The sequence below is a fragment of the Canis lupus genome, chromosome 16 (genome assembly GCF_011100685.1).
Source record: "Canis lupus familiaris isolate Mischka breed German Shepherd chromosome 16, alternate assembly UU_Cfam_GSD_1.0, whole genome shotgun sequence".
Taxonomy (NCBI): Eukaryota; Metazoa; Chordata; class Mammalia; order Carnivora; family Canidae; genus Canis; species Canis lupus.
In genome coordinates, this window is record NC_049237.1 from 10,809,082 (window position 1) to 10,821,417 (window position 12,336).

The following is a 12,336-nucleotide window of genomic DNA, read 5'->3' on the forward strand; positions in this document are numbered from 1 at the left end:
GAAATCTTTGTATCATTAATTCTCTACATGTATCCAATGAACTCAGAAATTCAGAGCTACGTGACTGATTATGTCTTCCATATCTAACTGTTGGTGACCTCGCGCATCACTGAATGGTACACAGACAGTATGATGTTGAAATTTAAACTAGTGTCTCTAACCATCATTTTTAGTATTTAAGTATGTGGTACAGTTATGAATCTTTGCTTTTGAACCCTTAACGTTTCATCTGACTTTCATATTTTTTTGGCTGGCCAGGCCAGGTAGCTAAGATTCCAATGTCATAACCAAATATTTGCTATCTCCTAATTACTAGAGCACTAGCTCTAGTAAGTCGTCACTGGTGCTTCTTCTCTGTATCTAGGAATTTTATAAATCCTACCTTATTGATAAATGCACCTGGAAGAAATTCTATTTTTCAGTGCCCATTGTCAAGTACATTCTAGAATCTCACCATTAAAAGCTGTTATTACATTTTACGCTGGGAATAAATCCCAAGGAATTTTATAACACATTTTGTTGTACTAGGATTTCATTGAATGTGACATTAGGAACTTTCATTGAAATGGAATTTTCTGCATCAAAATTAGAAATCTATGTTATTGTTGTTAAGCTTTCATACTAAGTTGGAAGATTATGGCATTTCATAGAACTGAGCTAAAGCTCTTCCTAACTCACCTTCCTGCCACTCATCGTCTTCATATCTCTGCCAAAGATTTTTCTAAAATGTCAAAGAAAAATTGCATTGGACAAATTAAACAGGCTACGAATAATTTATTCAAGACTATTGCAATAAGAAAGAGAAAGTGAACTCAACTCCCCTGTAACAAAAGGCAGGAGAATTTTAAAGCAGAGGAATGAGTGAGTAGAAAAGTAGTGCAGGACATTGGCAGGTTAGTCTTTGTGATTAGGGTATCTGTGTTTGTTAATTGTCACTTATTAGCAGCAATTAAGTAGGCTCCTACCCACCCAACCCATGGAAATTCAAGGATCCGGACACAATCTTCCTTAAAGGGTCCATTTCAAAAAGATGCCTCCCAGGTCTTTGCGAAGGACATTCTAGGGTTGTAAAAGTGGCTGAGAGGCTGGGAGAAGATTGACACCTTAAAAGGACAGAGAAGTAATTTACAATTGGAAGTCTTCTAAATAAGAATTGGGAGGTCAGACACTGTCTTAAGTATAGTCAAGCTGAGGGGGACATTAAGGCCTTCTAGATTAATGTAAATCTGAAACTTTTATCATCTGTTGGGAACCCGATAGTATCTGTCTATCTTTTTAAGAATAAAGTCTCAATTCTTAGCATAAAAAAAAAAATGCAAGTCTCTGGCCTTGGCCTCAGCTTGTACTCTGCATCCATCTATTTTCCTAAGTCCTGAACATTTGCTGTTTATGAGACCTTGGTTTCTCAAAATCTAAGGATGATCTAAAACTAAGGGAATTTCTTGTGCCTGAAAAACTCTTGTCTCTGTTGCCAGACTTCCTTATTGTCTTCATTTGGGATAACTCCTCATGAATTGTATCCTGACCTAGGAAATGTGCAACTTCTCTGTATCCTAAACACACTAGTTTCTTGTCTGTCAGAATTCCAATCACAAGGTATATAATCAAGAGGATGTCTTTAATGTCCCCCTTCTTTTCCCAGTCTATAATATCTTGAGGGCAGGTACTGGTTCTTATTCAGTATTGCGGCCTCACTTCCTAGCACTCTAGTTGTTGCTGGCACAAGAAAATCCTTAAAACTTGTGTGTCAAGTGATTAAGTGGATGACTTATAGACCTGAAAAATATTTTCATACAATTCCATATATATATCTGAAACACAATTGGCCAGTTAAATGAAAGTGAGTACCAGGAGTTGTTATTTTAGATTATAAATGACAAAGTATTTAAGAGAATTTTTAAAAAAGTGAGTTGGCTGTCCCTTGGGTTGCCTTCTCAGTTAGTTTACTATTAGGATAAGAAGCAGAATTCGAACTGTAGTTTGAAACCCAGATTTGTAGAGAAACTGCTACTTCCTAGAAAGCATGCCTCCAAAATATTATACTCACATAGAATGCAATGAAAACTACCTAGTTGACTTTTATCTTGTGGTGACGTTTTGAACTAATTTTGGGGAGATTTAGCTCAAGCTATGGAGTACAATCTCTAGGACCACTTTTAATCACAAGAATCAGGTTTCCTGAAACCTTTTACAGACCCCAGCTATGGCAGAGTGCAGTATAAAGTTCTGAGGATGTTCTATACCCTGTTGAGTGCTATATGCCTATTAATTTCCCCTGTTGGTTCCATTGAGCTGTGGCAGTTAATGATGACAAGTTGTTATAAAATGGACTTGTGGGGAAAAATTGGATTGAAACATTGCCAACTCATTCTCTTTAATTATTATCAGCCATCAAGTTAGAACTTTAGTTCCTTGATAACCCTGTCACATTCAAAACTAATGAGGACCATAGGAAGATTCCACTTGCTCCTCCCATCTTCCCTTAGGACTTTCCTCCCTTTCTCTAGTCCCCTGCCTCCCCTCCCTGATTTTTACTTCTAGTCCCTTCTACCCATCATTGTGTGACTTCTTGAATAGTGTTAAAACTATGGCCAAGAAAGTCGGTAACATTTGCTTTTTCTACGTGTAAATAGATTCTCAGATGTTAGCAAAGTATCTGTCTATAGGAAATTCAGAGCCTGTTTTTTCTTTTCTCTTGCTTTTTATTTCTTTTTAATTAATAGATTTTTTTTTAAAGAGCAGTTTTAGCTTTACAAAAAGTTTAAGTGGAAAGTACACAGAGTTCCACATAGTCTCCCACTGTAGGCTCCCTACCCCAGCACACAGTTTCCCTTATTAACATCTTGCTTTAGTATGATATATTCAGTTACAATTGGTGAGCTAATGTTAATGCATTACTATTAACTAAGTCCACATTTCTACATTAGGATTCATGTTTGTGTTCTATAGTTTTATGGTTTTTCACAGATGTGTGGCATATATCTACCAAGACAGTATCATTCAGTGTAGCTTCACTGCTCTAAGTACCCCTGGGCTAAACCTATTAATTCATCCCTTTCCTGTAACCCTTAGCAACCACTGACTTTTTTTACTCTTCATACTTTTCCAGAATACCATGTAGTTCAAATCATGCAGCACTGTCTTCTTTCAGTTAGCAATATACACTTAAGCTTCCTTCATTATCTTTTGTGGCTTGAAAACTCATTTCTCTTCGTTCCCAAATAGTAACCCATTGTACAATGATAAGTTTTGTTTTTCACTTGCCTATTGAAGGACATCTTGGTTGCTTGCAAGTTTTGGCAATTGTGAATAAAGCCAATTGTGAATATTCATGTTCAGATTTTTGTGGGGACATGATTTTGGGCTCATTTGGGTTAATACCAAGGAATAGTTTTGCTGGTAAGAATTTGTTTAGTGCTATCTTCCAAAGTGGCTGCGCATGTTGCACTCTCATCAGCAATGAATAAAAGTTCCTATTGCCTCCTTCTCACCAGTATTTGGTGTTGTCAGATATTTGTTTTTATGTTGTCTATTCTAACAGATATGTAATGGTATCTTGTTGTTTTAATGTGCAATTCCCTAATGACATATGATGTTGAGCCCCTTTTTCATGTGTTCATTTACCATCTAAGTCTTTTATCCGGTGAGCTGTCTGTTTAGATCTTTTGCCTACTTTTTTTTTTTAAGATTTTATTTATTTATTCATGAGAGACAGAGAGAGAGAGAGAGAAAGAGAGAGAGGCAGAGACACAGGCAGAGGGAGAAGCAAGGCTCCATGCCGGGATCCTGACGTGGGACTCCATGCCGGGAATCCAGGATCATGCCCTGGGCCAAAGGCAGGCACTAAACTGCTGAGCCACCCAGGGATCCCGTTGCCTACTTTTTTTTTTTTTAATTTTTATTTATTTATGATAGTCACACACACACACACACACACACACAGATTGAGAGAGAGAGAGAGAGAGAGAGAGAGAGAGGCAGAGACATAGGCAGAGGGAGAAGCAGGCTCCATGCACCAGGAGCCCGACGTGGGATTCGATCCTGGGTCTCTAGGATAGCGCCCTGGGCCAAAGGCAGGTGCCAAACTGCTGCACCACCCAGGGATCCCCCGTTGCCTACTTTTTAATTGACTGTTACTTTTGAGTTTTAAGAATTCTTTGCATATTTTGAATGCCAGTCTTTTACCAGATACGTGTTTTGCAAAGATTTTTTTCCCCAGTCTATCTGGTCTTTTCATTTGTTTAACAGTATATTTAACGGAACAGAAGTCTTAATTAAGTCCAACTTATCACTTTTCTCTTTTATGGATCATGCTTTCGGTGTTGTAGTCACCTGTCATTGCCAAACATAAGCTTGCCTAGCTTCTCGCCTGTATTATTTTCCAGGGAACAGTTTCTTTTTCAGCCTATCAGTTTCTCAAGGCTGTGTATAGGTTGATAGAGAGTGAGTATTGATTATGCCAACAAATCTAAAATCAATGCTTAAGGAAATGTCACATTTTAAAAAGATTATCTCTAAATAGTATTAACATAAAATAAATTAATTGTAATATTATATTTTCCCTGATTTACCATAGTATTTGAAATGCTTCCCTATTTTGTGAATTTTTAACTTAGATTTATTCTTTTCAGGAGGCGACAGTGTTTTTATTTAGCCTCGAGACTGCAATTCTAACATTTTTATGTATACACTTAGAGCTTAAAACCCAATCTTTGCAAATCCCTGCAGTTTCTGAGAAGTTTTTCTCTAAGATCACACACCTTCTTTTAATGATCCTGTTGAAGATAGTTTTTCATGTTTTGAATAGGTTAGCAGCCCCATTCAGCTGCAATTCTGTTGTAACAGGAATGACACTGTAATAAAGAGAGATAGACAAACCAACTGACTTAAACATCTTAAACATGTAAGGAAAAGGTGATGATTTCACTTGTATTTATTTTTATTATTTTTAAACTTTTTTATTTTATTTAAATTTAATTAATTAACATATCATGTATTACTGGTTTCAGAAGTAGAGGTCATTGATTCACCAGTCTTATAGAACATCCAGTGCTCAGGACATTATGTGCCCTCCCCTAATACCCATCACCCAGTTACCCCATCCCTCCACCCTCTCCCCTCCAATGACCCTCAGTTTGTTTCCTATGTGTGATTTCACTTGTAGAGGAAGGCTCTCAGGACAGCTGAAAAGAGTCTGCATCAGTGTCTGGCTTCAGCTTCCCTGAGAGTGCACATGAGCCCCTTCTAAGAGGATTTAGGGGGCAAGATTATGATTGAATTCTGAGAAACATTTTTCAGGGTGTTGGGGTGCATTCAAATTATCAAGCAGAAATATGGTTGGGGGAATGGACTTCTTTGAATATTTCTGCTTTACCATAACCTAACAATTGCTCTGAAAAACAGATTAAGACAGAGTACATCTAGGGTGCTACAGTGTTGATATATTTGAGAAACTGGTTCAGACTTGCCTGGGCTGTACCCTTGGGTTGAAAAATAACTCCAAGGATTGTGAAAATCTCAATGATATAGCTATCCACATAAAGGTCACTTGAGTCACAGTGTTCCAGTATATGTTGTTTGGTAGCTCATTGCGTCTGTCATCCTGTGCTTGTCTAATCCCACCTTTGCTCCTCTTATTTGTATTCTCTATATGTTATATTGCATGCATTTCTCATCCTTATTGCAAATTCAACTTTTGTTTGGAGAAGTACTATAGGAGCTTCTTGATAGAGGGTGTGTCCTTTATTCAATCCTTGGAATTGTTTGATAGCTTGGATTATGTGTAAAAGTCTTAGAATGCTGAAGGCCTTGTTTGATTTCCTGCCTGACCATGTAGATGCCTGTACAGTTTAAAACTAAATAATTTCTGATCCTTTATATGTCATCTAGTTATTCTTTTCTGGAAATTTGTAGATGCTTTGTCCCCAGTATTCTTAAATTTTAAAATAAAATGTCTTCCTATTGTTTTATTGTTATTGTGCTAGGCACCTGTCAGGCCATTTCAGTTTGAAGGTAATGTTCTTCAGTTCTAAGAAATATTTTTTATTTTATTTCTTTAAAAAAATTATTTATTTATTTATTTGACACAGACAGAGAGAGAAACAACATATATTTAGGCAGAGTGCCAGGTAGAGGGAGAGGGTGAAGCAGGCTCCCCGCTGAGCAGAGAGCCGGATACAAGGCTTGATCCCAGGAACCTGGAATCATGGCCTGAGCTTAAGGCAGACACTTAACCGACTGAGCCACCCAGTCACCCCTTATTTTGTTTATTTCTGATAATTACCCCTTTTGCTCTTCTCTGGTTTTTGGAACTCCTGTTATTTGAATGTTGGACCACTTGACCCAGTCTTATTTTTCTTAGCATTTCTCTTGTATTTTATGCCTCCTTTTATTTTTGCTCTAAGTTTATGGAGAGTTCCTCAACTTTATCTTCTATTCTTTCCATTAAACTCTATTTTTTTTCTATCAGTTTTTAAAATTTTCAATATTTGTTATCTGAGTGATGTTCCTTCTCCTTTTTCTTCCTCATATTCTTTATCTTCTTTTAATATAATCTGTTTATATTTCATAGATGGAATTTTTCTTTTAACTATCTGAGGATTCCTCAGAGAAGAGACTTCAAATTTTTTTTCCAAAAAAGTGTAAGGTTCTGACTGCCAACTTTTGGAGAGTAGTGAGGGAGAAATCTGGGAATCTTTGCATTCTTTAGATGGTTAGTTAATCCCCCATTGTCTGTAAAGTAATTACACTTGCCAAGAGTGGCTAGTAGAATCTAGTCATCTATTTTGGCTGCCCCTCCAATCTGTTTGTGAGTCGCATGAAACGGCCACTTACAAGACTTCTGAGGGTTTTCTGTATAAATCATGTTGGTTCTCATCAATCCTACCCATGGTTTAAGATTGGATTCTATAGGTGCTATGGGTCATTTACCAGTTTTCCATCTGCTTTATCTGTTACTCTCTGCTCACTGTTTCTCCTCCTTTTTTCTTGGTTTATGTCTTTAAAAAAATCCATTTACTGTAATTTAGTAGCATTTCTGGCAAGAGAAAAGGAGGTGTTAAATCTTCCATCTTAACTGAGAAACCAGCGTGTTCTTTACTGCTTGGAACTTATAAATTCCATTTGATCCCTACAAATAAAAGTTCCATTATGTAGGCTGAGTATTGGCTGTTGCTTTTTGGAGTCAAATAAAATCTTTAATGCCAAAATAACATGAACCATCAGGATTGGGGATAATGATGCTAATGCTCAAGTGGTAACTGTTTTCATTGTTCCCAACAAATATGAATGAAACTTCATTGAAGTGGTGGTTGGTTGTCAATATTATAAAAGGAAGGTGATAATTTCCACAAATTTCTACTTTCTCCACCAAGTTAAGCCCCAAGTGATATTGTCAGATTACAGTATTTTTGTACTACAGTTATTTTCTCATTGCAGAAAGAATAGAAGTTTGTTTTAAGAAAACAGGAATAGGGCAGCCTGGGTGGCTCAGTGGTTTACCGCTGCCTTCAGCCCAGAGTGATCCTGGAGACCTGGGATCAAGTCCCACATCAGGCTCCCTGCATGGGGCCTGCTTCTCCCTCTGCCTGTGTCTCTGCCTCTGTCTCTCTCTTCCTCTGTGTCTCTCATGAATAAATAAAATCTAAAAAAACAAAAAACAAAAAAAAAACAGGAATATAACTTATGGAACTATCAGCTAATCCTTACAGTATTATGATAAACTGAAAGATATATGATTAGATGTGTTCATTTTCTAGCTAAAATTGCTCAAAAGATAGTAAAGGGAGTACGTGAGAAAGAACATTGATATTTTGGCTATTCATTTTTAAATAAACTGTTGCATTTAATCTTCACAAAAACCTAGAAGATACCTATCCTAAATACCATAGTCTTCACTTTAAGGATCAGATGAATTGAGTAATTTACAGGACCAAAGAGCTAATGTGAGTAATTCCTAAGATTAAAACAGCATTGGGATTTGAATCCAAGAGAGAATGACTATAAATCCTTTCTACTGCATACTGCTAGTTTCATAGGATAAATTTGACAGCAATTGTCAGTAACTATGGTATTAAATTGTGGTGGAGAATGCCTTTTTTTAAGCCCAATTTATAGCTTACATCAATCAAAAGCACTCTTTCTCTTAATTGACTTCTTGAGGAATATTGCAAAGTAGCTGATTTTATACTTATAGTAGAAATGAATGACACATCTTTGAAAACTTTTTCCAAGCTATACCTTCTTGATGCTAGGTCTGGAATATCTACTCTCTAAATGTAGTTTAAAATATCTGCTACCACATACATTGAATTTATGGCCAGATTAACTCCAAGCATTGATAATAGAAGGAAATGAGAGATGTTGAAAGGATTCCTGCATTTCTAAAAAAATATATCTCCTAATTTAAATAAATAGATAAGTATTGATCAAATTTCATTTCTCTACATTGGCACATTTGAAATTAAGAGAATACATCATTAAGACTCTAACATGGGCTCTCATGTTAGTAATAGTTACATTTTATTTTCACAACATTTGACTGACTTTCTAGGCCAAAATTTTAGCTTCTCCTCCTTATTCCTCAAGGGTTAAAAATCTTTATTCTTCCTTTACTTCAGTGGCTAATTTTATTTGGATCTATTTAGTAGTCTAGCTGAGGATGATTATTTTAATTAGTAGTTTTAGGAATCTCCTCATTGAATTTTCCTTCCATTTCTTTTAAAGATGCATGATTACCACATGATGACTTTTCTGATGTTTCTGTTTATATTCAAAAAGAAAAGAAAAATGTTTTTCCAGATTATTATTTCCCCTCAACACATGACACTTGCAGGGCTCCTTACCATTTTGCTTACTGCCTCCTCTACTCCAACCCAATGCATGCTCTGTCTCCTGCTCCAAACCTTTGGGTTTTTTTTTTTTTTTTTTTTTTTTTTTTTTTTTGCCTCCTCTGGAAAGCTGACCTAGCCTGTAAAGACATACTTTCTCTTTTACACTTGAGCATGCTCTAAGCTCTTCTTCCTCTTGTTACAAACTTTTATTGAACATCTACCATTGCTATACCAGACATTATGGTTGTGATAGTATTTATTCACATGTTTACATAGTTCTACAAGATGATGACTGTTTTCAAGCTTTATGTATGCAAGACTTTGGTTTCCATTAGAGAGATCAATACCACACTCTGTTGCTTTAGGTTGCCAATCTAAGAGGTATCATTGAGAAAGAAACTATTTCTTTTTCTCCAGACTACCCTCACTTCCCTAACTAAAAGAGCCAGTGGGGCTTCATTTACAGGGAGCCTAAAACTATCCTCCTGGCAAGAATTAGTCCCACTCTCCTATAGTTTTCAAATGACTAAACTCATATTTAATGTAGCCTATGCTACAGCTATTATTGTTTATATGTATGTCTTCTCTACTACTTTGTGAGTTCCACAAGATTTCCTCATGCATTTTATATGTATTTTATTCTCTGTATTATTAATTTTTAATGCATTTTGCATTTCAGACCCATTTATTGATGATGAGGCTTTAAAAATTCAATGGGTGAAAGGTTTTAGAAAATCTTTAGTGAGTATCATTGTCATATCATATGCTTGCTAGACTCTAGTTGGTTAATTTAGAATTTTGAACGGTGTTCTTTTTTTGTTAAATAATAGATTTAATAGTATAACTGCACTTTTAAAATTAGACATAGGCAATACATATTTTGAAGTTTTGGGAAGGAGACTATTTTTCAGTGTTTCAGGAATCTTGTGGTTATATCTGAAGTAGGAAGTTCTATCCATGCCTCTGTATGACATTTGCCACCACCTAAATGTAAGATATTTAAGACACATAACAGCTTTTCCTAACTGTTCCCCTGTTCCCTGAAGCTCTGCTGCTACCACATTTACACTGACCATCTTTAAAATCAATTGGATTTTTAAAGTTTCCAGGATTTTTTTTTTTTTTTTTTTTTTTGGTTTGTTGTTTTGTTGTTTTTTAAACATTTCATATCTATGTAGTTCTGGTGTTAGCCACCAGGTAGCACAGTGGCTGGAGTAGCTTGAGTCTCTTAAACAGGAAATTGCTGCACACTGACAGAAAGGTTAAGCTCCATGCATTCAGGAGGGAAAGGAGTAAGTATCCAGAATCATGATTTTTTAATTCCTCTCTCTGGTAGTACATTGACCATTGAAAATGCAGGCATAAATTATTAGCTGGCTGTGAGCCGCCTCCTGGTCCTGCCAGTACACTGTTTCCATGACATTACAGTTCATAGTAGGGCCACCAAGACAAAATAAAGGCTGGCCAGGTGGCAAAGGACAACATGGCTCATGCAAGGAAAGCTTATGACATAAAGAGATTGAGTCACAAGGGAGGTTTGAGAATTTTGTATATTGAAATGTCCAAAACACTAATAATATTTATGAGATTTTATTTTAACCATAAGAAACACATCTATGCCAATCTAGAAAAATCAAATATGTTATTTTAGACTTTTCTCTTTCCTTCACCCTTAGCTATCCCTCTGGGTATTCTAGTTGTGCGTGGAGACTGTGATTTGGAGACTTGCCGTATGTACATAGATCGCCTACAGGAGGTGAGTTTTTTTAGCCAATTATTTATTCTTAGTTTTCCATTTTTGTAAACGGTTACCAGCCATATATATATATATATACTTCTGAAATGATGCATCTGGGGAAGAAATGGAAGTATGGTGTCCTTGCCTGTTAAGCATTGACCACATCTTCTCTCTCCCTGACCCCCCACTGCTATTTTCCCTCCTCAGGTGACTGAAATGGGGAAGGATGTTGCTCTAGTGCGATCCTTAATTATAGCTTGGAACATCTTGTCTTCTTGCCAGACTACATCCCTGTATTTTTTGAGCTATATAAAATTTCAAAGGGTCCTGATAAATAATGAATGAGAACAGAGAGATTATTTAATGTTTTGTATCTAGCCCAGTCTTCTGTCAAAGATCACTACATTTTTTAAAAATATAACTTCTACAGGAAAGAAAACCCTTCCATCTTTCATAGGAATTCATGTCAGAACACAGAAGAATATTCTCCTTTTTCCCTCTGTATGATTTACCATAGAGAAGGACAATGGAAGAGACCTCATGAATGTGAACTACACCAGTGAAGTCAGGAGACCCAGACCCATCATTGCAGTGGCTGTTGATTGTTTTTGCAAAACTTTGAGGAGGAGTATTCACTGTGTCCATTCTACAAATGATGAAAAGCATAAATATCTACTTCATCATTGTTTCTTGATGAAAGATGCACATTAAAATCATTTTTTTTCTGGATGTGGTCTAGACATTTGTATTCTTTAAGCTGTTGGGTAATTTTGATAGATACCACAAGTTGAACAACTCTCTTCTAGATGACACATTATACATAAGTAAATATCACAAATAAGATATAAATAAATTACTTAAAATATCTTCCAGTTGTAACCAATTAGCTTTGAACATGAGATTCTATTTCTCTTGGTGGCAATAAAATCAGGTAGGAGGCATAAATATAAAAAATTGTTAAGTTTTCTTTTCAGCATTTTTAAAGATAGAGATGGAATTGTGAATACAATGTATTTTGAGATAGAGAGCAAACTTTGAATACTGATGTGGATGAGAGAAGAAAAGTCAGCAAATTTTATACTTGTGGCTTTATTTGGCTATCTTTTTTACCAAGGATAACTTTAACATGTTAAAGTAACTCTTGGGTAACTTAAGATTTCACAGTAGTCAACTACATGACTGATGAATTGACTCTGTTGAAAATTAACTACCAATATTCAACTAAAATTAAGATTCTTAAAAAAAAAAAGAATGAATGAACTCAAAGAGGATAAGTTTTAAAACTAAGTTGGGCACAGAGAGTAGGTTGGTAAAGCCCTATGGGAAGCAGGTCTGAGGACAAAGGTACCCAGGATTGCTGACATCTGTAAATAGAATCACTATCCTCATTAACAAGGAAGCCTTCAGGACATGATCATGGTGACAACTTAGTTATAAAACTTTATAAAGGGAGCCAGACACTCAGAATCTGCCAGTAAAACCTCATTAATTTCAACCCTATTAATTTGCACTTCTTAATAATGCAGAGGTGGCCAAAGACTTTCTCTTTGCTATCTATGAAAACCTGTGTTTGCCAAGCACTTATTGGTATAAACACAATTACTATGACAATTTGTATTTGGTCTAAGATAAATAAATTCTTTCTAAGTACTGAAAGGGATTTTAGAAGCTTTCTTCATAAGTCAATAGTTCAGGTGCAAATTAAATACAACCCTCATTTATTAAAACAAAATTGGCTATTTTTTTACTTTTGATCTTTTTGATCCT

At 35.8% G+C, this 12,336-nt stretch overlaps 1 protein-coding gene across 1 annotated transcript in view; it reads left to right on the forward strand.

The window, feature by feature from the left end:
* The window catches only part of DGKI (diacylglycerol kinase iota), a 428,692-nt gene that overhangs the window by 310,795 nt on the left and 105,561 nt on the right, over window positions 1–12,336 (forward strand). The window contains 1 exon segment of the mRNA XM_038559441.1: window positions 10,508–10,587. Coding sequence (XP_038415369.1) covers window positions 10,508–10,587 — 80 coding nt within the window.